Source organism: Hyla sarda, chromosome 2 (assembly GCF_029499605.1).
Source record: "Hyla sarda isolate aHylSar1 chromosome 2, aHylSar1.hap1, whole genome shotgun sequence".
Classification (NCBI taxonomy): domain Eukaryota; kingdom Metazoa; phylum Chordata; class Amphibia; order Anura; family Hylidae; genus Hyla; species Hyla sarda.
The window spans coordinates 383,955,060-383,982,021 of NC_079190.1; the positions used below are offsets into that span (position 1 = coordinate 383,955,060).

General features: G+C 44.1%; 1 protein-coding gene across 2 annotated transcripts in view; it reads left to right on the forward strand.

Annotated features, from left to right (window-relative positions):
* MTMR4 (myotubularin related protein 4) overlaps positions 1 to 26,962 on the forward strand; it is a 64,187-nt gene that overhangs the window by 14,977 nt on the left and 22,248 nt on the right. Inside the window, exons 1-4 of one of the 2 annotated variants that reach the window (XM_056558544.1) lie at positions 16,715 to 16,908; positions 20,710 to 20,796; positions 24,724 to 24,840; positions 26,027 to 26,109. In XM_056558544.1, coding sequence (XP_056414519.1) covers positions 16,861 to 16,908; positions 20,710 to 20,796; positions 24,724 to 24,840; positions 26,027 to 26,109 — 335 coding nt within the window. In that variant the 5' untranslated portion in view covers positions 16,715 to 16,860. Of the gene's footprint in view, positions 1 to 16,714; positions 16,909 to 20,709; positions 20,797 to 24,723; positions 24,841 to 26,026; positions 26,110 to 26,962 lie in introns of those variants that run through there. The other variant, XM_056558545.1, reaches the window with a different exon arrangement.

Consider the following 26,962-nt stretch of genomic DNA (forward strand, 5'->3'; position numbering starts at 1 on the left):
ACTGGAGAGGGTGCAGAGGAGGGTGACAAAGATAACTAATGGTATGGGAGGATTACAGGACCAAGACAGGTTATCAAGCTTGGGGTTATTTAGTTTGGAGAAAAGACATCTTAGGAGCGATCTGATCACAATGTACAAATATACGAAGGGACAGTACAGAGATCTTTCTAGTGATCTTTTTATACCTAGGACGGTAACCACGACAAGGGGGCATCCTCTTATGTCTAGAGGAAAGAAGTTTTTTGCACCAGCACAGAGATTCTTTACTGTAAGAGCAGTGAGACTGGAGCTCTCTGCTATACGATGTTGTGATGTTTAACTCAATAAATGTCATGGATGTTTTTCTTCAAAAATATATGACAAGTTATGGATACTAGATTTTTGGAGACATGGCATTGATCAAGGTATTTTATTCCAAATGCCCTATTTGGAGTCAGAGAGAGAGAGATTTATATATATATATATATATATTTTTCCCTCTGGTATGGGGCAATTGACTTTTGCCTCAAAGGGTTTTTAGGTTAAAATTGATCGACTTTTGACCTTTTTTTACCCTTATTACCGTAACTATGTATCGCTGATCTGTTATATTATGGCTATACTGATTGGCCTGATACAGTTATAACCAAACATTGACTTTCACCGTCTCCAGATTAATCACATGAGTAATTCCTGATAAAGAATTTTCTGTGCATAGAGGGATTGAACAAGGCATGTCTATCGTAAAATTGCCTTTCATAGGTGACTTTTTAACGTTGCTTGCCAAGGACAACTGGCACACGGCCTGAACCAAAGATTTAAGCAGTTAAAGGGGTACTCCGCCCCTAGACATCTTATCTCCTATTCAAAGGATGGGGGATAAGATGTCAGATCGCCGGGATCTCCAGAGCAAACTTGCTCTGTGCTTAATAACGGGCAATACAGGGGCCGGAGCACTGTTACGTAAAGGCCCGCCCCCTCAATACAAGTCTATGGAAGGGTGTGTGTTGGCCATCACGCCCCCTCCCATAGACTTGCATTAAGGAGGTGGGCCGTGATGTCACGAGGGGGCGGAGCATCGTGACGTCACGATGCTTCGGCCCCTGTATCACCGGTCATTATGTACAGAACAAGTGTGCCACAGCGGAGATCCCAGGGGTCCCCAGCAGTGGGATTCCAGCGATCTGACATCTTATCCCTTATCCTTTGGATGTCTAGGAGCGGAGTACCCCTTTAAGAAGCTGTTGTGTGTTTTGTAGAAGTAACATCCGGTAGAGGGGCAGACTTGAACCACTTGTAATTCATGATCCTTAGGACCTTAACCAATGTCCCAACACTCGCTGTATTAAAGGGCTGTTATCCTAGATTGGCGCTTGTTTATAGATCCATTCAATGATTGGCCATTGTGCTGGGAGTACCACACGATCAATCCAGCAAGCGCCTCCATTATTATTTATATACTTTTGATTTAATATATGTGTGTGTGTGTGTGTGTGTATATGTATATATATATATATATATATATATATATATATATATATATATATATATATATATATATATATATATATATATATATATATATATTATATTTTTATTATGTGATGTATATATACACACACATACGACTAAGGCTACATATTGTAGCCGAAACGCGTCACCTGTCTTCCATGTTGGCTGATTGCTGAATAAAGTACCAAGTATTGCTTGAATTGCCACGCTGGATTTTCTCTTCATTTCTGCTACATACATACATACCTACCTACCATGTTTAATCATATTAATTTTAGCCACAAAAAAACACACTAGGGCTTATTTTCAGGGTCATTTATTTACAGCATGTACATTGAACAACATGGCGGTTCCACGGTATTTACACCCCCCCCCCCCCATTATCATCATGGGATCGTGTGTGTGTATAATATAATATAATGTGATGACTCTCTCTTGCAGAAAGGTGCGGTTGCAGTATAGAGGCACGGAAACAGTAATTTTCAAATCAAAATTCAGTGTTTACTAGGGATCGACCGATAGCTTATACCTGAATATCGGTATAAATTATCGGCTATTTCCCCTCCACCTGGCCCTGCAGAAGCCGCTGCAGATCAGTGATTTAAATCGGGGCGCTTTAAATCAATGAACTGCAGGGGCTTTTGCGGGGCCAGAGTCTGCCGCCACCCACTTCTCTCCCCTGCCTGTCCTGGGGTCCTCCCTAGTCCAACCACCACCGCTGCCCCATTGCCTCCCCCATCACCGGTTTTATAATTACCTGTTCCCAGGTATAAGTTATCTGCATAACTTCCAAACGGCTGGAGATATTTCGATAATACTTGGTCACATGTTACTTATATGTCCACTTAAAATATAGGATAGTTAATTTAACCCTTAACTACCCCCATTTGTGAGGGTCGGGGTTTTTGTTTAAAGTCCCATGCAAATCAATGGGAAATGTATGTTCTCACATAACTTCTGTACGGCTGGAGATATTTCAATAACTGGTACACATATTACGGGTCGGGATAGGAGGACGCGATATGACAACAGTATATGAGGACGGGATATGAAGTCAAAAGCTTCCTCCTTTGTTTATTTTCCTCCCCAACAAGGATTAGGAAGGAAAAACCGGGCAACGCCGGGTACTCGGCTAGTATATGTGTGTATATATGTGTGTGTGTGTATATATATATATATATTCGACCGATATCGGTTTTTTAGGGCCGATACCGATAATCGGTGCAGGTTAGGGCCGATAGCCGATAACTTATACCGATATTCCGGTATCAGTTATTGGCTATTTAACCCCCTGCGACACCGCTGCAGATCATTGATTTAAAGCGGGCACTTTAAATCAATGATCTGCAGTGGCTTTTGCGGGGCCATAGGCCGCCGCCGCCACCCGCTTCTCTCCCCCTACCTGTCAGGGGGGTCCGGGCCATCCATCCTTCCTGTAGTGTCCGAGGGCGTTCCGGGTGAAGAGTGAACCGGTCCGGGCTGTCCTTCTTCTCCGGCGGTCATCTTCTCCACTCCGGGCAGGCTCCGGCCTAGTAACGCTGCATAGACGCCCGTGCGCAGTGACGCCCGTGCGCAGTGATGCCCGTGCGCAGCGACGCACCTGACGTCACGGCGTAGCGGCGTTTATGCAGTGTACTAGGCCGGAGCCCGGAGTGGAGAAGATGACCCCCGGAGAAGGACAGCCCGGACCGGTTCACTCTTCACCCGGAACGCCCCCGGACACTACAGGAAGGATGGATGGCCCGGACCACCCCCATTACGGGTAAGTTTAATTTTTTTATTGGCTCGGAGGGTGGGGGGAGCGGCAGGTCGGGGGGGGGGGGGGGTGGCGGTTGCGGTGCGGTGGGGGTGGTGCGGGGGCGGGGCATTATCGGCTTATCGGCAAGGTAATTGCCGATACCGATAATGCCCAAAATCGTGATTATCGGCCGATAATATCGGCCATACCGATAATCGGTCGATCCCATATATCTATATATATCTATATATATCTATATATATCTATATATATCTCTCTCTCTCTCTCTCTCTCTCTCTCTCTCTCTCTCTCTCTCTCTCTCTCTCTCTCTCTCTCTCTCTCTCTCTCTCTCTCTCTCTCTCTCTCTCTCTCTCTCTCTCTCTCTCTCTCACACACTCACACACTCACACACTCACACACACACACACACACACACACACACACACACAATCAACGTGTGTGTATGTTCCAGCATCACGTCCAAACGGCTAAAGATATTAACATGAAACTTGGCACACATGTTACCTATATGTCAACAACAAACAAAGGATAGGTGATTTAACCCTTACCCACCCCCATTTGCCAGGGGCGGGGTTTATGTTTAAAGTCCCATACAATTCAATGGGAAACATATGTTACTGCATAACTTCCAAACGGCTGGAGATATTTCCATAATACTTGTTCACATGTTACTTATATGTCCATTTATAATATAGGATAGTTAATTTAACCCTTAACTACCCCCATTTGTGAGGGTCGGGGTTTTTTGTTTAAAGTCCCATGCAAATCAATGGGAAATGTATGTTCTCACATAACTTGCGTACGGCTGGAGATATTTCAATACCACGTACATATATTACTGGACGGGATGTGACAACAATATATGAGGACGGGATATGAAGTCAAAATCTCCTCTGTTGATTTTCCTCCCCCACGAGTAGGAAGGAAAAACCGGGCAATGCCGGGTACTCAGCTAGTTATTTATATAAAGTAGAAAGGATGTTCTTCTAACCAAATAACAATTCCATAATATTGTATTAGGGAACACTCCCGTAGGAGGACATGGAGTTCTGCCGAATTAGTTGAGCCCTGGCCTCTAATATAACACTATGTTTCAGGCACCTGCAAATTAGAACTCTCGGGTTAAGTAAAGCATTGCTGTCTGTATGCAGCGTCAATTTTAGAAAAGCAAATACTCTTAGACTGGCTTAAGTTATTCCATATTTATCAATTTGTATTATGTATATAATTATGTATATAGACATTATTGCAGGTAATGATACATTGTGTCCTAGGCCTAACCTGTACTCTACTAGATTAAAGTCATTGTTTAATCTGGCCAGTTTTAACCGTTGTGCTCCAGTAGGTATCAATGACCAGAGTAAAAACCAGTTCATCTAGTTTCTGCTGTGTATTGTGTTCGGCTTCTCAAAAGGGAGAGTAATGTCTTATGTGTTGGTGTTTTTATTTTATTTTTTTTAAGCGAATTTAATCCTCATACTTTTAAAGTGTACCTGTTGTCAACAAAAAACTTTTTATATAATGTAGACAATACCATTATATGTTTATTTGTAATATACATTAGTTAAAAATTTTGTGTATTTTTGGGTGAAAAAATGCTGTCTCTGCAGCTATTGCATGTGTGTCTCTATGAAGAGTCCAAAAACAGGAAGTGAGGACAGGACAAGCAGGGCTCTGTGCAGGCTCCTGACTTGTCAATCATCCTGATGTATGAGCCAGGAGCATGTTATGGAGCTTCAGTGCACACTGTCCTGCTTTTTCTTACTGCACAGAGCCCTGTTTGTCCACCCTCACTTCCTGTATTTGGACTCCTCCATAGAGACACACATGCAATAGCTGCCGGGTCAAAAATATACACATTTTTTAACCAATGTTATTACAAATATACATATAATAGTATTATCTACATTATATAAAAAGTTTTTGTTGAAGACAGGTACACTTTAAATTTTACCGATGTATAATTTTTTTTTTTTTTTTTTTAAGGCGGCATAGTTAGAGGTATAACCAGTAGGAAGAGGGAAATTGTGATCCCGCTGTATAGAGATCTATAGTTGAGCCCTGCACTGGACTGTTTTTCTTAAAGCGGTACTCTGCAACTAGACATCTTATCTAAGATGTCTGATCATGAGGGTCCTGCAGCTGGGACCCCCCCCCCCCCCCCCCCCCGCAATCACTGTGCCACACCCAGCTGTTAAAAAAAAAATAAAAAATTTAAAAAATAAATAAAAAAAAGAGGGGGGGGGGGGGTCGTGACATGACACCACGCTTCGTCAATGCAAGTCTATGTTCCAAACAATTGGGCAACCGGAGTACCCTTTTTTAAAGGAGATCTCTGGAATAGAAAAAAAATTATCCCCTATCCTAAGGACCGCAGGGACCCTCTGCAATCTGCCTGGTGCCCTGGCTCTCTTCCTAAATGAGGCACATTGACCTCTGCACAAAGCAGTGGATGACACACCCCATCAATGCATGGGAGAGCAGAAACCATCTCCTGCTCTCCCATAGAGCTGTATGGAGGGTGTGTGTCTACCACAGCTTTGTGCGGTGGTGAACACGTTTTTTTTTAGGAGAGCCTGGGCGCCACACGGGAGATTTCTTTCGCAGAGTACTCCTTTAATCTCGCTTGTGCTGGATTTCTGACCATTACTTTCCGCTCCCGCAAGGTGTTCCACTCCCACCCACAACATATGAGTGCAATCCCGCTTGCTCGCTCCTACAAACATTTTGTAACAACTTTTAGATCTAGTATCCCCTTGTACCATTTCATCAGCCCTCTGTGGCATTTAAGAGGTTTGGACTGTGCAGTACTTTGCGGGATCGCTGTAGATAGACCACATCTGGAAAACTAGGGGGGGGTAAATAAAAGTCTGTGCACCAGATTTTTGCCACGTACTGGTGCACGTTAGACAGATTTTCGGAATAGACAAAAAGAATTTTGAGCCATGCCTGAAAAGGGGGTGTGGCATAACATTGGGAGTGGTTTCACATACAAGTGGTGTGGATTAAACATGCTAAAATTGCACAAACAAATGCAATAAAAATTAAGTCCTCTTTTAACCCCTTAAGGACCAGGCCAATTTTCACTGTAGGACCAGAGCGTTTTTTCACTTCTGACCACTGTCACTTTAAGAATTAATATCTCTAAAACGCTTTTACCGAATATTCTGATTCTGAGATTTTTTTCGTGACATATTCTACTTTATTTTGGTGGTAAATTTTTGTCATTACTTGCATCCTTTTTTGGTGAAAAATCCCCAAATTTCATGAAAATTTAGAAAATTTTGCATTTTTCTAACTTTGAAGCTCTCTACTTGTAAGTAGAGATGAGCGAACTTACGGTAAATTCGATTCGTCACGAACTGCTCGGCAGGTGATGACTTATCCTGCGTAAAATTAGTTCAGCCTTCAGGTGCTCCGGTGGACTGGAAAAGGTGGATACATTCCTAGGAAAGAGTCTCCTGGGACTGTATCCACCTTTTCCAGCCCCCTGGTGCACCCGAAAGCTGAACTAATTTATGCCGGATAAGTCATCAATTGCCGAGCCGAGAAGTTCGTGACGAATCGAATTTACTGTAAGTTCGCTCATCTCTACTTGTAAGGAAAATTGATATTCCAAATAAGTTTATTTTTTAAAATAATAATTTTATTCTCAAATACAATATGTCCACTTTATGTTGCCATCATAAAATGGACATATTTTTACTTTTTGAAAAAATTTGAGGGCTTCAAAGTAGTGCTACAATTTTCAAAAATGTCATGAAAATTGCAAAATCTGAAGGGACAGATGTTACAGAACTACAACTCCCAGCATGCCTGGGCAGTCTGGGCATGCTGAGTGTTGTAGTTTGGCAACATCTGGAGGGCTACAGTTTGGGCACCACTGTAACAGGGCATGCTGGGAGTTGCAGTTTAGCCTTCCTAGTGTTTGCCACAGTAAAGATCACATTACTTTCACTTTCATTCCCTCCCCCCCAACGTCGCTTCCCTACCTGAGCCGGGATCCAGCAGTCTGCAGCGACGATCAGCTGTTCACAGGCATCTTCTCCTGCAGGTACCGACCTCCATCTTCTCCCCATGTTCCCCGCGACATCCAGGGGTGGGCAACCCACTGTCCTGCTCTGCCATTGGTCAGAATCAGTTCTGACCAATGGCAGGGGATAGGAGGAGATCGCAGCACTGCGACCTCACTCCTACCCTGCAAGATGATCTGAGCTGTCACTGACAGGTCAGATCATCACTATTTTCCGGGCTGATCGGGGCACCAGAGACGCGATGAGCCCGGAATAGCAGAAAATCGCATGTCTGAATTGACATGCGATTTTCTGCGATTGCCGACATGGGGGGGGATGGGAAATTCGGGATGCGAAATTCCCACGGACGTATGAGTACTTGCCTGGTCCTTAAGACCCAGGGTGCAGGGATGAACTCATATGTGCCTGGCCCTTAAGGGGTTAAGATGGTTCAAACTAAAACCAGATAGTCTCAAAATGTGCAAGATTTTCAAACCTCCTACACTAGACATTACACTTAAACATCTGTGGAATGCCTTGTCAAAAAAAAATTTATTCCCCCACTGTGTTCAGTTCTGGAGACCTCGCCTACAAAAAGATATTGATAAAATAGAGTGGGTCCAAAGACTGGCTACAAAAAAAATTAATTCAGGAAAGACTTCTGTATTGTTTGGATGAAAGTATAGAAAGGACATCAAAGCGGTCGGACCCACAGGATAGGGGATAAGATGTAATGTTCAAGAGTTCCCCTTTAAATAAGGTTCAGGGGGGAATTTGTACCATGAAAACATACCCACTAACATTGTGTCAGCATAAAACCAAACAAAACCCCCTATGTCTGAGAAGCAGTGCCTAAATGTACATAAACTATGGTGGACAGGACTTTACATCCCTCCTGTTTTGTTTTTTTATTCTATTAAATTATTATTATTTTTTGCGCGTGTTGGGTTCATAAAAGGAGAATATTTATGGCTAAGGATTAGTACTTTGAATTATTGCGGCAATTATGGAAAGTGAATAGGTCACATAGAAGTCTCGATAAGCAGTGATTGATATCTGCAATATTAGATATTCTGTCCAACCCCTGCACAACCTAGGAATGTAAGGGACCGAAGGACCCTGCAAATTCTTCATGCATGTGGGGTGGGGGGAGAAAGTGATCAGCAAAGAAACACCTTCCTGTGTGACGTTGGTTCAGTTGGTACACCATGTGTGCCCAAGCTGGTACAGATGGTAACTGGCATACATCTACATACTACTGGGTCCTTGCTGTGAGCCCTAATCCAACAGAATCTATGAAATCTCTTCTGGATGACAGGTTGGACTTCTGGAGAGGTTCTATTGTATGTTGAAGTCTTAAACCATAGACAAGAAGGAAATGCAAAAAAAAAAAGGAAAACGGTCAGCCTGTTCACCCACACTAAACCTTATACACTGGGTTATAGCGTAGGTTAACTGGAGTCCAATGAGGGGTCAGTTACTCGGGTAGCCGCTCAAGCTATCAGAGTTTCTCTGTTTTCGAGTCCAGGTCAGGTGGTGCAGTCTTGGCATCCGGTGTTGCCTGCAGGCTGCCCACCACCAGCATGGTAAGGTGTCTGGGGTCTTATCGCTGCTGGATGGCTCGGCCCACAGCGCTGGCGGATTTGGCAGTCACCAGGCTGCTTTCAGTTTTGGGTGAGCAGGGTAGATCATACAGTATACAGGGCTCACAGTCGTTCTCACCTGGTCTGGAGTCCATGCTCGGCTTCGGTAAATGCTCTCTTAGCTCGGGCGGTGTGCTAAGCCCTGATCAGATGGGCCCTTGTACAGCTCTCTTCACACCTGGGCCCCGCACATTCATTAGCTGGCTGGGCCCCCTATGTGCACTATGCTGTTCCCACCATCACAGGAGAGCGCCCCTGTGACTCACATATTACAGCCTGTCCCGGTCCTCAGCTGTCATGTTGTGCCTATTGTCTCGCTGTGGGTTCGGTGTCATGTGTCCATAGCTGTCCCCTGCTCTGTGTGTGACCAGGAAGTTAGACCCTCCGCTGACAACTGCGGGGGAGGGGGAGCCGATAGCGGGGAGATAGACGGGTGACCCGGGGCAGTCCTTCACTGTCATCAACCGCATGGGCCATCTGGGGCGGACCTGTACACAGGATGAACAAATGATATAGAATGACTGGGAGGGTATAGCAGAGTGGAGCAAAGCGGATGTCTCCTTTAGCATTGCTTGTCTCTATAGTAACTAAGAGGGAGACATGTTAAAGAGTTGTTGCTTATGGCGACCTATCATGGTACTGCTTTGCTTAGCCCAAACCATTATAGATTTGAAATTGTGCTGTGACTGGTTTTCCCAGTTACCTGGCCGCTTACCAGGTGGAGCACTCTCATGTACACGCTTGCGTATGTTGATACAGTTTGTACTCGTCACATATCTTTCATACTTTGTGTCACCTCCGACATGCATATGTCACATCAGTTTCATGTATGTAATGTGGGGAGCTCTGATATACGCTATAACATTTGTATCACACATACTCCAGTACACAGTTGCACCTCATAAGTTTTACTCAGTTGTTTTAATCACCCGCCACGATACGACTGTGTCATGCATGCGCGTCATCATAGTTATACTTGCACATGCTACAATAGTATTCTCATGACCACAATAAACAATGCTAGCTGCATTCATATTTTGCATGCGCTCGTGGTTTTAATGTACATACGCTTGTAGCTTTCATACTGTACATATACTTGTACCATTTATACTGTACATACATCAGTATTTGTCATAATTTAGATACGCGTGTACCATTTATACTGTACTACTGTACATGCATCAGTAGTTGTTATACTGTATACGCTTGTACCTTTTTAATGTACATACTAGGGATCGACCGATTATCGGTATTGCCGATATTATCGGCCGATAATCACGATTTTGGGCATTATCGGTATCGGCAATTACCTTGCCGATAATGCACCGCCCCCACCGCACCGCGACCGCCCCCCCCCCCGACCCACCACACCCCCCACCGTGATGCTGGGCGGTATACCGGTATGCCCATACCGCTATACCGGTCGGGCCCCTCCCCCACCCTCCGAGTCAAAAAAAAAATTAACTTACCCGTAATGGGGGTGGTCCGGGCCATCCATCGTTCCTGTAGTGTCCGGGGGCGTTCCGGGTGAAGGGTGAACCGGTCCGGGCTGTCCTTCTTCTCCGGCGGTCATCTTCTCCACTCCGGGCAGGCTCCGGCCTAGTAGCTGCATAGACGCCGCTACGCCGTGATGTCAGGTGCGTCGCTGCGCACGGGCGTCACTGCGCAGCGGCGTCTATGCAGCGTACTAGGCCGGAGCCTGCCCGGAGTGGAGAAGATGACCGCCGGAGAAGGACAGCCGGGACCAGTTCACCCGTAACGCCCCCGGACACTACAGGAACGATGGATGGCCCGGACCACCCTGACAGGTAGGGGGAGAGAAGCGGGTGGTGGCGGCGGCGGCGGCCTATGGCACCGCAAAAGCCACTGTAGTGCATTGATTTAAAGCGCCCGCATCTGCAGCGGTGTCGCGGGGGGTTAAATAGCCGATGCCTTATACCGGAATATCGGTATAAGCTATCGGCCCTAACCTCCACCGATTATCGCTATGGGCCCTAAAAAAAATATCGGTCGATCCTTAGTACATACATCAGTAGTTATACTGTAGTTACACTTGCACCATTTGTACTTTTGCATATATCAGTAGTTGTTATACTGTAGTTACGCTTATACCATCTGTACTGCACATACACCAGTAGTTATACTGCACATACGCTTTTTGTAATGTACATACAGAAGTTGTACAGTATAAATGGTAAAATAGTATATACCGTATATTTGCTATTAGTTGTTACACTGTACATTCACTCGTGTCAGGTATACGGAACACATGCTCGTAGTTTTAACTGTACGCTCAGTTTTCTGTACACACTCGTAGCTGTACTGTACATACTCTCGTAGCTTTACATTGTTCATCCGCTCGTAGCTTTGTACTGTTCGCTCGTATCGTTATACGAAATGTACGTTCGTAGCATTATACTGTATATACTATACATATGCCTGTAGCCTTATGTACATTCGCTCGTAGCTTCATACTATACATACGTTCATAGATTTCATATTGTACATATGTTTGTAGCCTTATGGTATAAAGGCTAATAGTCATACTCTACAAAAGTCTCTACAAAAGTCCATTTGTTTTGTACGTACGATTGTGACATTTATACTGTACATACACTCGTGTCATGTTTACTGTACATACGCTTGTAGTGTTGTATATACATGTTTTCTGTTTATATATAGCATTTCCCGTGAGTAGCGATTTACTGTACAAAGTTTTTTACTGTACAGATGCTCATAGCATTCATATTGCCTATATATATATATATATATATATTAATATAATATAATATAATTATTAGGGCTGCACGATATGGGGAAAATGTGCGAGTGCGATTATGGGCCTAAATACTGCGATATCGGTATGCAATATAATAAATAAATGGTGAAATCCCACCATTTCATGTCCAATCTCCTCCCATTTACAACAATCCACACATTTTATGCACACACCCCATTTCACATCTCCTCCATTTAATTTCTATCTCCCCGTCACATTCCTCCCCCCCCCCGTCACCCTCCCCACGTTACACTCCCCTGTCACATTTTCCCCTCCTCCCCTTGTCACATTTCCTTCCCCCCCCCCCCCCCCGTCACATTTTGTACTGCAGCAATACACTAGGTTTCCCAAGCGGTGTTCAAATCACCAACCTAGTGTGTTTGCTGCTGAAAAAGACCTTTCCCCATCAGCCAATCACTGGCCTGACACTGCTGCGGCCAGGATTGTCTGAAAAGGGAAAGGTCCTACTACTTGTCTGGTGTCTCCTCTCTTCACCATACCGCACGGAGGGAAACGGTATCTGCAGGGACGGGAGTAGGTGAGCAGAAGGTGTGTGTGTGTGTGTGTGTGTGTGTGTGTGTGTTCTCCCTGCACCCTTCCACTTAGCTGTTTTTCTATCAGGGTGCCTTTAGCTCTTGTGAAACTACTACTCCCAGCATGCCCGAACAGCCTTTGCCGGTCCGGGCATGCTGGGAGTTTGTTTTGCAACAACTGGAGGCACCCTGGTTGGTAAACATTGGCTTGTAGTATTTTGTTTTTACCTGCTGTGGCCGGCCCCCGCTTGCAGCAGCACACGTGAGCCGGCCCGAGCAGATAATCGCAAGTTTTCCCGGGGGCCGTATCTCTCAAAAATCGTGATCCGATTGCTTTTGAAATATATCGTGCAGCCCATAGAGATAGATATATAAACTTTCTCTCCATTCGTACTGCATGTATGCTCATAGCATTTATGCTGTACGTGCACTAATTCTAGTATTGATATTACGCATACGGTGGTTTATTTATGCACTTCATAGCCTTTTACTTTGTGTGTAGCTTACATGCTATGTTCATTGCATTCATTCCTACTTAGTATACCTTGATAGTGCTTATTTGGTGCACTATATATGTTCATAGCGTTTAGTACGTTGTAGTATTTACTCAATACATTAGATTGTAGCATTTCGGTACATTTGCATATGGAATGATCCGTGTATAGGTTTTGTATACGTCTTGGCCATGGTCTGTGCCAACTATCAATGGTTTTCGTGCATACGGTTAGCAGGTTTAAAAGTTAACAGTAATTCAGCACATGGTGTTGTAGCATATTCAGTACATACACTATAGTAGTAGTTTGTGCGTGTGCAGCATTTCGGCGTGTTGACGCACACGGTTTGGTATTGGTTACATATTTACAGTTAGCTTTGCGCGCATACGGTCACAGCATTCTTGTTCTCGGTATACCGTTGTTGCACTTGGTCCCGCATGCGTTCATAGCACTCAGGCTGTGCTTATGGTAAAGCACTTTGGCGGTACATAAGGTTGGGCAAATGCTTTCTATGTAGCCTGCAGATAGGGGATATTCCTTGCTTACTATTTGGTAGTCGCCTGTGCATGTGGTCTGATTATAAGGTTGGTTTGCTAGGCTTACGCTATAGCTTATTTCTGCACATACGGTTGTAGTTGGTCTGTGCTTGCAGGAAGTGATCTGTGCATGTTCAGAGAATGTACTATGGTCCATTATTCATAGTAATTGTTCACGTTAGGATTTGGGGTGTATGTTCTTGTTTACCCTCTGTACGTTACAGCTTTAACTAAGGGGTAGATGTCCAGCAACTATGCTTAGCATATGTTTTCCATAGTGTTTTACCATGCTTCAGTTATCATAGAGTACACACAGTATGCCTGTCATGTCTGTGGGGATGCACCGTACATGTTGTTGTTATGGACACAGCAATGACATCCCGACACATAGATGGTTGTTTACGTCTGCAGGGGGAGGCACCACATAGGCTATTGTTACTGACACGTCTTTCAGAGCAATAACATTATGACACATAGGTGGTTGTTTACCCGTTATGCCTACCACACCTGCAGAGGAAGGCGCCACATAGGTTATTGTTGCTGACATGTCTTTCAGAGCAATGTTACGATACTTAGGTGGTTGTTTACCCTTCATACCTGCCACATCTGCAGGGGATGCACTGCGTAGTTATTGCTGCTGACACGCCTTCAGAGCAATAACGTCATGACACAGATGTGGTTGCTTTATGAAACGCTGGTTATGCAAGAACTGTTAGATTTTTAGGCATGATGGTTACGCAAAGACCTGTCACGTCTGCAGGCACGATGGTTACGAGAAGGCCTGTCATGTCTACAGGTGCGATGGTTACGCATAGATCGTTCACGCCTACAGGTACGATGGTTACGTAAAAACCTGTCACGTCTACAGGATTGATCAGTCATTCGCAGCGGGATGTCATTCGAGATCTGTTTTCAGTTGGAAGTTTGGCAGTTAAGGTATGGTATTCTTAGTTGTTGTGGTATTGGTTTATGGTTATGAATTTATCATTTATCCTACCCGGTGACTTTTTTTTGCCCTCCGTTCGCGGTTATGGGCACAAATCTGATCGCTTTTAAGTTTGCTTTTTCATATACATTCATGGCCGTAAATGTTGGCACCCCAATTTTTCAAGAAAATTAAGTATTTCTCGCAGAAAAGGATTGCAGTAACACATGTTTTGCTATACACATGTTTATTCCCTTTGTGTGTATTGGAACTAAACCAAAAAAAAAGGAGGGGAAAAAAAAGCAAATTGGACATAATGTTACACCAAACTCCAAAAATGGGCTGTACAAAATGATTGGCACCCTTTCAAAACTGTGGAAAAATAATAAGATTGTTTCAAGCATGTGATGCTCCTTTTAACTCACCTGGGGCAAGTAACAGGCGTTGGCAATATAAATATCACACCTGAAAGAAGATAAAAAGGAGAGAAGTTCACTTAGTCTTTCCATTGTGTGTGTTATAAGCATAAAAAGAAAAGTCTGCACTACCTTAACCCCTTGGCGCAGAGTGATGCAGTCCTGGCAACAGCTGCAGGTCCACCGGTGGTGCTCAGCTTGGAAGCTGGAGAAATCCATTAAATGCGATTAGAAGACGGAACAAGCGGCAACTCTCCGGTGGATGCAAAAATATTTTTTTTTATTCTAGAAACATTAGACAGACATTTCTAAAATCAGGAGAAGGCAGAGGCTGTGATACTTCATGCAGTGAGAACAGGTAATGCCGTTTCACACAACTCGTGTGCTTCTACAGACCATTGTGTGTGCCACACTAAACATGGACAACAGAAAGAGAAGTGAACTGTCTGAGGACTTGAGAACCAAAATTGTGGAAAAATAGCAACAATCTCAAGGTTACAAGTCCATCTCCAGAGATCTAGATTTGCCTTTGTCCACAGTGTGCAACAGTTTGCAACCCATGACACTGTAGCTAATGTCCCTGCGCTTGGACGGAAGAGAAATATTGATGAAAAGTGTCAATGCAGGATACTCCGGATGGTGGATAAGCAGCCCCAAACAAGTTCCAAACATATTCAAGCTGTCCTGCAGGCTCGGGGAGCATCAGTGTCAGCGCAAACTATTAGTCAACAATTAAATGAAACGCTATGGCAGGAGACCCAGGAGGACCCCACTGCTGACACAGACATAAAAAAATGTAAAAAATCAAGACTACATTCTGCCAAAATGAACTTGAGTAAGCCAAAATCCTTCTGAGAAAATGTCTTGTGTACAGATAAGACCAATATAGAGCTTTTTGGTAAAGCACATCGTTCTACTGTTTACCGAAAACGGAATGAGGCCTACAAGGTAAAGAACACAGTACCTACAGTGAAATATGGTGGAGGGTCAATGATGTTTTGGGGTTGTTTTGCTGCCTCTGGCATTGGGTGCCTTCAATGTGTGCAAGGCATCATGAAATCTGAGGATTACCAATGGATTTTGGGTTGCACTGTACAGCCCAGTGTCAGAAAGCTGGGTTTGCGTCCGAGATCTTGGGTTTTCCAGCAGGACAGTGACCCCAAACATACACCAGAAATGGATGGCAACAAAGCTCTGGAGAGTTCTGAAGTGGCCAGCAATGAGTCCAGATCTAAATCCTATTGAACACCTGTGGAGAGATCTTAAAATTGCTGTTGGGAAAAGGCGCCTTCCAAGAAGAGAGACCTGGAGCAGTTTGCAAAGGAAGAGTGGTCCAACATTCCGGCTGAGAGGTGTAAGAAGCTTATTGATGGTTATAGGAAGCGACTGATTTCAGTAATTTTTTTTCCAATGGGTGTGCAACAAAATATAAAGTTTAGGGTGCCAATAACTTTGTCCAGCCCATTTTTGGAGTTTGGTGGGACATTATGTCCAATTTGATTTTTTTTCCTCCCTTTTTTTGGTTTAGTCCCGATACATACAAAGGGAATAAACATGTGTATAGCAAAACATGTTACTGCAATCCTTTTCTGTGAGAAATACGTAAAATTTCAGGGGTCCAACATTTATGGTCATGATTGTAGGTCTGTATGTATCGTAATCATGAGCACGAATGTGAAGCCCTGAGCACAAGTGCCACTCTGTGGGGGGATATTGTGGTTCATTCCATTGTTGTAGAGAAGAATGTTCTCAAAGATAGTAAAGTATTTACCAATAGTGACATATTCCCCTGTCTGTCACCCTTTATATGATTATTATGTCTTTATTACTGCTATGAGGGACAATATTCAGAAGTCACTCTGGAGCCCTTGATGTATTATGTGCCTTTGACCTTCTCTACAGAAGGATAGCAGATGGCATTGTAGACTGTGGTGAGTGCTGGCCTCTGTTCGCTGTCAGGCTTTAGGAGAAATGATTAAGCATTTTATTGGGATTTCACATTTTTGCTTAATGTTACCAGATCTAGTTGAGGCCTGGTTACCGGCAGATGGGAGGGGGTGTGTGTGCCTGACTCCATGCCAGAGGAGGAGGCATCGGGCAGCACAGACAGCTGAAGCACCTGCTCCTCCCTACACCTCCTCCCTTTCTGTGAGCGATGGAGAGGCTGCAGTGAGCTGGCTCTGGGTGCAGAAGCAGAAGAGGAGACGAGATGGTTACACCGGCCCAGCCCTTGTGTGTGAGCTGCGGCCGGACCGTGCAGCCCCTGCCAGCATGACTGAGCACTCTCCGCGCCCCCACTGTTCGGTGCTCAGCTGCTTTGTGAGTCTCCTAAGCTTCACGAAATGGGAGGGTTGGCTTCTTCTGCATGGCAGAGATCATGGTTGGACATCTGCTTGGGGAGGGGTTGATGGGGTTCTGATGGAGACATATACACCCTCTGGGCAAAATTTGACCTGGCATTTATTCTTGATCTGGTTACAGTCAGGTCCTCAGACTTGTGACAGGCCGCCTCTGTGTTCTGTAGTGAATAGTTGTGGAAAATCCTTTCTTTAGCCACTCCCTTTCAGGGGAAACCCTTCTTAAAGACGTGCCTTTTGTTTGTGTGCCTGCTATTATACGCACTGGGGATACCCACCATGCCAGTAATGGGGGTGTGTGCAAATGATTGCCCATAGTCACAGGACACAATAGCCCTGGGCACCTCGAAGGCGCTGTGTGTGACAAAGGAGGTTTTTACTAAGCCTTTTCTCCCCTATCTATTCTCAGGGATATTGTGTTCTGCTTGTTCATGACTGAGTGATCTAGAGAAAGTACGTATGGTTTTAATGGTGCAGCGGTCTTGCCTGTCTAGGCCCAGTGATGGCAAGCCCACTGTCTGCCAAGTATATCGTCACTTGGCAGGTTGTGCAGCTGGGATGTGGTCCGGATGGAATGAGTGCTCTGCAAACCCTTCACATTGACACTTCTTTACTCGTATTTTTTACCGGTCATGGTACATGAATAACTGTGCTGCGCTGTTTATTTACCGTTGTTGAGATAAAGGATAACGTCCATGATGCTTGCTTTCATAAACGCGTATAGATCTGGGTATTCAGGGGTGTGGAAATTTTATAAACTACTTATCCACGGGACTAAAATGGAGCAAAATCTAGTTGTCCCTCATGACGATCCACTTGTCCGGGCCAATTTTCGCTTTTACGCTCTAATTTTTTCCTCCTTGCCCTATAATAGCCATAACTACCTATAAGGATATCTTTTAATTTTTCAAGAACATATTCTCCGAACCAAAAAAAAAAATATATATATATATTATATGAAGTGAAATTGAAATAGTAAAAGATAATTTAGCAGATTTGAAAGTTTTCTTTTCTGCACCATTTACCTTGTGGTTGAGGTAACATGTTAGTCTTATACTTTAGGCGCCTGATTACAGCGATATCAGATTTGTATAGTTTACGTCATGTTTTACGAATTCTGAACTTTTTCTAATTTTTTTTAATTGCCATTTTTTAACCCCTGTAGCTTAATTTTTTTTCTGCATACCAGGCTGTATGAGGGCTCATTTTTTGCGCCATAATCTGTTTTTTGTATCGGTTCCATTTTGGTATTGATCTGACTTTTTAATCGCTTTTTAACTTTTTTTTCTGGGATATTATAAAAATTGCAATTCTGTGGTTTGATATTTTTTTACATTTACCGTACGGGATACATAATGTTATATTTTAATAGGTTGTACAATTACGCATGAAGCGATACCAAATATGTTTATTTTTATAATGTTTACATGTTTTTATATAGGAAAAGGGGGTGATTTGAACTTTTAACATGGAAGGGGTTAATGCAGCGGTCTTCAAACTGTGGCCCTCCAGATGTTGCAAAACTACAACTCCCAGCATGCCCGGACAGCCAACAGCTGTCCTGGCATGCTGGGAATTGTAGTTTTGTAACATCTGGAGGGCCACAGTTTGGAGACCACTGGGTTAATGCGTGTCTTTCAAACTTACCGTATATTAAAACTTTATTTTTTTTTTTTTTTTTTTACACTTTATTACACTTATGAGGAATTAGATTCCTCAGACAGATGAATAGAGATCTATTGAACTCTATTAATCTGTGAGCTCTGGGATCCATTGATAGAGCCTGGTCCAGCCAGGATCTATCAATGACAAAGCAGGACAGGAGGAAGCAGAGGTATGCCCTCCGGCTACCTCCATAGTGGATCGCCCCCCTGCAATCCCGCTGCGGGGGGGTGATCCACCCCACTAGCCCACCAGGGAGCATTCACATCTCCCTTTAGACGCTGCTGTCAGCGGCGATCTAAAGGGTTAATAGCCAGCCGTGGCGATTGCCGCATGCTGGCTATTAGAGGCGGCCCCGGCTACTGAGAACAGCCGGGGGCTGCAGAGTATGGAGCGGGCAGGAATCCGGAGCCCGCTCCATACTCCCCTGTGAGCGCCGCATGCATCTCCCCGTGCAGACGCACCTCCTCCCCTTAGCTCTCCGAAGCTACAGCTGGGGGAAGTGAAGGCAGAGGACGCAGGTCTGCACGGGGAGCAATAAGCCACGCCCCCTCATCGGACGTCTGCAGAGCAGGGGAGAGAAGACATACACAGCTTCTCCTGTCCCCTGTTCTGCTTCGGAGGACACAGGTTTTTGTAGCCGGGGGCTGCAGAGCATGGAGCGGGCAGGAGTCGGGAGCCCGCTCCATACAGACTGCATATCGCCGCCGCGCTTGTCAGGTCCGGCCCTGCTTGCCCGAAGCCGGGCTAAGGGCCGGACAATTTCACCTGCCCGGCGCCCAAAACTGCTTGTCCCGGGCGTCGGGCGATAGGAATTCCACATCCCTGGTATTTAACCCCGAGAGTTCAGGAGGGCAAATTATTGGGAATCTATTACATAACCAAGAAAGGTCATAAGAAAATCAATGAAACCTCTTCCCTAATATTTGTGAGGAAATGAAGGCTGCAGGTATCATAGGATAATAGGAAGCTCTTTGGTGAAAATGCCTGAAAATTTATGTATATGTTTCTCTTCTTTTTTTTACTTCCAAACAATCCATACATGATCAGGTTATTCATGTCACTGGTGATGATAATGCCCCAGAAGATGACTACTTCCTTTACTTCTGTCCTTTTACTGCCTTCACTTCTTCCTATCTTCCAGTTCTCTTTGTTATATTTATTTATAAAAAAAAAAAAAAAAGTAATGAGGCCAAAGAGAAGAATAGAAAATAATATTCAGCTGTGAAGTGTAAGGAGCAAGACAAAATACTACTTTTCCCTCTTCTGGGGTAACCCCTTTAGTTTCTCACAAGTTATGTATCTACATTACAAGTTCACTATATATTGAGAGAATCGGTCCTCTAGGGACTTACTATATCTTGTCTTCACTGTGCCTGCTATCGGAGGGGTACATAGACATCTTTACACAATAGACCATCAGCTTCATATTTAAGCCACGGCAGATTTTCTGCTACCGAAAATCCAAAACAGGCCCCACTGTAGTCTGCTGCGGAAAAACCACCGTGGCTTAAACTCATAGAAAATCCAGACTCGTGAACGTACCATAAGGTTGTGTTCACATGGTGTAAATTCTGCCTATCTCCATGAATTCTGCATCCACTTTGATTTTCTGCAGAATTCCGCAGTTTTTTTTTAACATTTGCGGAATCGGTGCGGAAATGTATGCAGATTTTCCACACGAATTCCGCTTGATTCTGCAGCTCACTAAAAAGATAGACTTTATTTAATTGAACAGTCAAAGATTTTGAGCATTCTGTGCTGAATCTCCATGCATTCGCACCGAATTCTGCACAAATTTGGCAGAAATCAAGCCCCATTGACAATGGGATTCCTTAGCCGAAGTTCTGTGCTGATTTTTTGCAGTGTGAGCGTGGCCTATAAAAAGGATGTTCTGAAATAAATTCATGTACAATATTTATTAAAACAGACAGGCCACAAGTCCTCTTATTTGGTGTAGGCGCCTCCCTTTTCTGCCCTGTCTGCAGTAAGACAGAAAAGGTGCGGGCAAGATTATCAAAGTAAACCTAGGCATACATGGTAAAAATCAAGATGGACAAGAGGTCAATGATGTCATTTTTGTTGTTCTTTCCCCCCCAAGGGTGAAGAGCCCCCCAGTCTGGAATATATCCAAGCCAAGGATCTGTTCCCACCCAGGGAACTGGTAAAAGAGGAGGATAAGTTACAGGTAAGATCTCTGGCCTTTCTTTAAAGGGATACTCCGGCCCTAAAATCTTATCCCCCCAATCCAAAGGATAGGGGATAATCTGTCTGATCGCGGGGTCCTGCCGCTGGGGACCACCGCAGTCACTCATGCAGCACCTACCTTTTGAGAGCTGCACGCCAGCACTGGAGGCTCAGAGTCTGAGCCTCACGACTACGAGGCCGGAGTATCGTGATTTCACAACTCCGCCCCATATGATGTCACGCCCCGCCCCCACAGTGCAAGTATGTGGAGGGGGCATGACAGACTCGGAGCCTCCAGCGCAGGCGTGCAGCTCACACAGTGGGTGTTGAGTGAGAGATTGCGGGGGTCCCCAGCGGTGGGACCCCCACAATCAGACATCTTATCCCATATCCTTTGGATAAGGGATAAGATGTCTTAGGGCCGGAGTACCCCTTTAAGTCTTACTGGTAGAGCTGGTAAAATCTATATTATAGCTGACACTGGTTAGCATCTAGTAACCAGTCACCTTCTGTATTCAGCAGGGAAACTTGGAAGCTTTTGAAATAAAAAGGAGTTTTTGATTTCTCATTTATTAATAGTTTTGTGGGAACAAAAAGTTACTGGATACAGTAAGGGAAAAATATAAAAATGCTTAGAACAAATATATACAAATAATTTAATAGTAAATACTTGTTTTCTATGTTGTATAATTCCAGAACATATTTTGTTATAGTTCTTTGTTGATCCGTTACTCTTTTTCTTATTGGAAAGAATTAGTAGCCAACAGGGTGTTCACATTTGTCCCTTCTGTCTGAGACTATACAGTCAATGTTGACAGTGTCAGACCCTGCATACACGTTTGCAAGGTTAAATGAGGAATGCAGAACACAGCTATTAGGAAATACGTTCAAGAATTATTTCATGAAAAATACAAGTATTTACTAAAACTGACAGAACAAGGGCAATTTACAGAGGCCTAGGGTCCTCTTTAAAGGGGTACTCCCACCCTAGACATCTTATCCCCTATCCAATGTTGCATGCGGCACCCACCTGTTTCTTGTCCGGAAGCGCTGGGGGGTCTCTGTCGCGACCACGGGAACGGAAGTCCGTGACGACAGGACTCCGCCCCCGTGTGACGTCACGCCCCATCACCTCCCATAGACTTGCATTGAGGTGAAGGGGCGTGACGCCACACGGGGGCGGAGTCCTCACGTCACAGACTTCCGTTCTCGTGGTCGCGACAGAGACCCTCCAGTGCTTCCGGACAAGAAACAGGTGGGTGCCGCATGCAACATTGCGGGAGTCCCCAGTGGCGGGACCCCCGCGATCAGACATCTTATCCCCTATGCTTTGGGGGTTAGTATTGGGGTTGGGGGTTAGGGGCTAGGGTTAAGGATTAGGAAGTGAGAGGGACCTGGCTGTAAAGCAGAAAAGGATGTCCCTGTGCAAAGGGTCACATTCCGCTACAGGGACACAGATTTCTTGATTACACCAGCAGTCTGCTGGGAAGGGGCGCGCTGACCCCCGCACGGAGCTGACACGCCCCCTCCATGTATCCCATAGAGAAATTATCTTCCACTACACTACTCTGTTAAATTGCCCATACACCTAATGGCAACTCATGCCGAATCAACGAGTTTCGGCTTTCTGCAAGCTGTTCATCAGTTTCCACCTGGTTCTGTACATCTTAACATGAAGAATGGTTGGTGGCCTTGTTAGATCTCTACTCTAGGTAGAACAGTAGGAGAAGGTTTAGGATGATTCAGTGTGGATGTTACTACTGTTCCTGCTAGTAATCATTCACATTAATCCATTCTTAAATGGGCTCCATGAGATTACAGAAACATGGCTGTTTTTCTTTCAAGAATAGGACATTTTGGGCTGTGTGCAGTGTGGCAGTTCAGTCTTATTCACTTGTATAAGGCTGAGCTGCAATACCAGGACCAGACTTTGTAGACAAGTGGCGCTGTTTCTAGAACGCTGATGTTTTCAACTTTCATACTACCCATTTAAGTTAAACATATACTTTAATTAAGCGGGGAAAATGTTCTTTTATATAAAAAACAGCATTCCCCACGGTATATTTATGCTAGATGACAGTATGTCCATGCTGTGACGTTTCACAATGTCTCAAACTAAATACACTGTGTAATTAATGCGGCTTTGTATTAAGTAATAGTCAGTACTAGAAGAATGGCTTATACCAGTGGTATAGAAAACATTGCAGCAGCGCTGTATTCGTAACCTTGTATCCCAGTGTTGCTTTAAACATTTTCTCCTGTGCTCTTACCTATCTTATTTCTCCTTTCTGTGTATTGACAGTCCTTTATTGTGCTAGGCGTCTCGATACAACAAACAAGGGCCAAACATGAGTGTATTTTTATTCTTGGCCAGTTTATCCAGTAAATTATTCATGAACACAAATGTTTTCTGTTCTGCCCGGGCGCTTATAAAGTAATTGCCAACATAAAGATTCTCGCTGACTACTGTTGTTGTAGCTTGTTGTGGTACTAAAATTGGACACATGAAAAAAATGTATGAAACTGAAAAGTTGAACAAACCAAGCCTTTAAAAGCGCTTCGGACAATCCGTTTCTATAAGAACAGTTGTCCAATGTTACAGATGATCACAAGGCGGTTTTGGCATTTTATAATTGACACATCTGACCACTGTGGGTTTTCCACAGAAAAACCCTGTGCAGCAAATTTGATGGGGGGAAAAAAATAAGTGAAAACCTAGCCTTGGTCATGTGAAAGTTGTTTGGCTTTTCTAGTGTTCCTATTCACTAGTGAAGTCTGGTCTCACAGTCCGGAGTCTCATTCCAGACATCTCCATGGAATTGAAAAGCAGATCAACTTTTACTAGACCAAATTAATCGATGGCAGATTAATTAGATTGGAGTTCAACAAATCTTACTGTAGATTTCCTAAACTCTACTAAAAGCCACGATGACCACACTAGGGATCATGGTATAAAATTGTGTCTTTAGGTTTAATTCGTAGAATCTCATTTGATCTAGATACATGAGATGGAAAATGTAGTGACATTTTATATAACTGAATTAATCGTATAGTGGAGACATCAGACAGACAACAATTGCCGCCTTCGTAATGTTTCTATTTTTCCTGTCCTCGAACCCAGTTTGAGGCTTCTCCTCTCCATTCCCAGGACTATCTTAGTCTAAACAAGGCTTAGACTAGACAAGGCTGCTGCTCCTTTCATTCTGCCTTCCTATTGTCTTGGTTTCACTATAATATCTGTTATGTTAAACATGATTTTGGTTTTGATGCTTAGATCATTTGTAGGGACTGTAGTAATATATACTTGGTAACATAGCATATAGAAGAAAATGGCTTTTATCTCAAATGCTGAGCCCTTAAAGGGGGTACTCCGCCCCTAGACATCTTATCCCCTATCCAAAGGATAGGGAATAAGATTTCTGATCGCTGGTATCCCTCCTTTGGGCACCCCCGCGATCTCTGCTGCGGCACCCCAGACATCCGGTGCACGGAGCAGACCTTACTCTGTGCCTTATGACTGGTGATGCGGGGCGGCGGCCCGTGATATCCCGAGCCTACGGTGCTGCACCTGACACTCTAAACGACCCCCGCAATCAGTGGATAAGATGTCTAGGGGCGGAGTACCCCTTTAAATGTAGAGAAAAGAGGGTGTGATGGAGACAATTTCTGAACAATGCACTCTGACAGGGATAATACATCAGCAGCAGTCACAGAATGTGTCTTCTTGTGCAGAACATCAGGATGGTATATGGTTCATGCAAATTAGAACGCCCTGGAACAGGAGCTCCCTGAATTAGAGGACTATGCCAGAGCTGTAGTACATTATTCATCTACTGAAATTATGTCTCCTTGGAGGTAATCTGTCTTCTCTTCTGATCTTTTTTTTTTTTTCCCTGTGTTTTTTTTTTTTTTTTTGTTTGTTACCAAGGTTCCTTTCCAAGTTCTGCCAGGAGAGAGCGTAGAGTATTTAGGAAGCGCCAATGATGCTGTCATAGCAATCTCCAACTACAGGCTGCATATCAAGTTCAAAGACTCTGTCATCAATGTAAGTCATTCTCATGGTGATGGGAGCTGTACGATCAAATTTACATGACCCCATATTGGGGCTGCAACAGGTGGCCTGTTCACTGCATTTGTTTTGCACCTGGCTTTAAAGTAAAGGTTTCAGGGTTAAATGCCCTATACAGCCATGCCCTTACTCTGGACCCTGAAACTCTGCTGAGAGGTCTGCTATAAGGCAAATAAATGTGCAGAAATGCTTCGTCATTCTTTACAACAGTGGTTTCCAAACCGGGTGTCGCAACACATTAGTGTGTCGGCGGTAGTCTCCGGTTGTGTCACAGAACCTCATCAGGCGCCACTGGGCACTGTTCACCCGCTCTATAATCCTGTGTATTTGGTTTAGTACGGGTGATCTGGCTGTCAATTGCCCTTTTTAAAGGGGTACTCCACTGGCCAGTGTTTGGAACGCTGAAACTAAATGTTTGGAACACTGGCCAGTGGAGTACCCCTTTAAAAGGGCAATTGACAGCCAGATCACCCGCACTAAACCAAATACACAGTATTACAAATACATAAGATATCCTATATGTAGTCTACTATTGTGGCACTGTGGTGCTCCCTTTACTGCTTGTCCCTGTTCCAGGGAAACGTAGGACGCACAATGTGATACATGCAATTGGCGGTACAGCAAGAAATGTCACAAAACTATGTCTAAAAAGGGTGTCACCATAAAGGGCTTGTCTTATGACTGCACGATCGGCTGTTTGCCTTCCTGATGTATGGATTCAGTACTCCTTGATTCACTTGTGCACATATTAAAGTATAGAAGTACATCCTTTATTCTACGTGTCTGTTTACGTGATCTCTGCTGGCTCTGTATTGCCAGTATTGTTAGATTGTTTATGACATACTGTGCTTTACTAGCCGCAGATGACAAAACATTTAGCAACATGCGTTTTTTGCAGTGTTATACTTTTTGTCTATTCTCTTTGCAGTTTTCACTTGTAAATATGGGAGCACAGGCTATAGGTTTCCATTGCTTCATGGTGGTCACAATAGCATAGCCTGCTGATCTTCTGCCAGTGAATATAAATTGGATTCTGAAGGACACATTATAGATCAGTGGGGGGAAATATCTATTAAAAGGTTGACAGATCCTCTCCATCATGAATCTTTAATAAAAAAATAAAAAAAGCCATGACTGAATGATACAGCTACTCCTTTTGCAGGTGCCTTTAAGGATGATTGAGACTGTGGAGAGTCGTGATATGTTCCAGCTGCAGATAATATGCAAGGACTCCAAAGTAGTCAGGTAATTTAAATATGTATCGCTTCTTTAATTTTTATCAAGGCCTCTGCAAAATGAAAAGCGATCTGATTGGTCGCTATGGGCAACTGGGCAACTTTCCCTTTGCACAGGGTTTGATAAATGTGTTTTTTGTATGGTTTAGTTTTTTGCTTATATACTGCATTGTAAAGAACACTTTCTGTCTCTATGCAGAAAATAGCTTTCCTTACCAATATTTACTGCTCTGTATAAGCCAGGATCCCAGCATTCTTCATAGTCTTGTAACTAGTTCAGTATGCATTAGTTATGTCATGATTAAATAGTCTCAACATAATGGTGTCTGCAGGGAGTCAGATTATTCTTTATCCCCATTGACATGCCCATTCTTTAACATGTCTGTGGTTTCTGTATCTTCCATAGTCCTATCCAAAGAAAAGGCAATTCAGCTCACCCTGCGTTTTAGCCCCACTGCTGCGCTGACTAGATCGGACCAACTGCCAGGGTGTATAGACATGTAAAAGAGGATTGTCCAGAGCAGAACTCTGTATAAATCCTTAATGCTTTATTGAAGACCAAACACCGACCTAGGAGGTAACAGGTGGCGCATTTTGGCTTTTGTGTGCAGCCTTAGTCGGTACGACTAAGGCTGCACATGACATCCGAAACGCGTCATCTGTTACCTCCTATGTCTGTCTTCGGTCTTCAATAAAGCATTACAGGAGTACTCTGCCCCTAGAAATCTTATCCCCTATCCAAAGGATAGGGGATAAGATGTCAGATCGCCGGGGCCCGCTGCTGGGGACCCCCGGGACCTCGGCTGTGGCACCCCGCTATCATTACTGCACAGAACAGACTCGCTCCATGCGTAATGACGGGC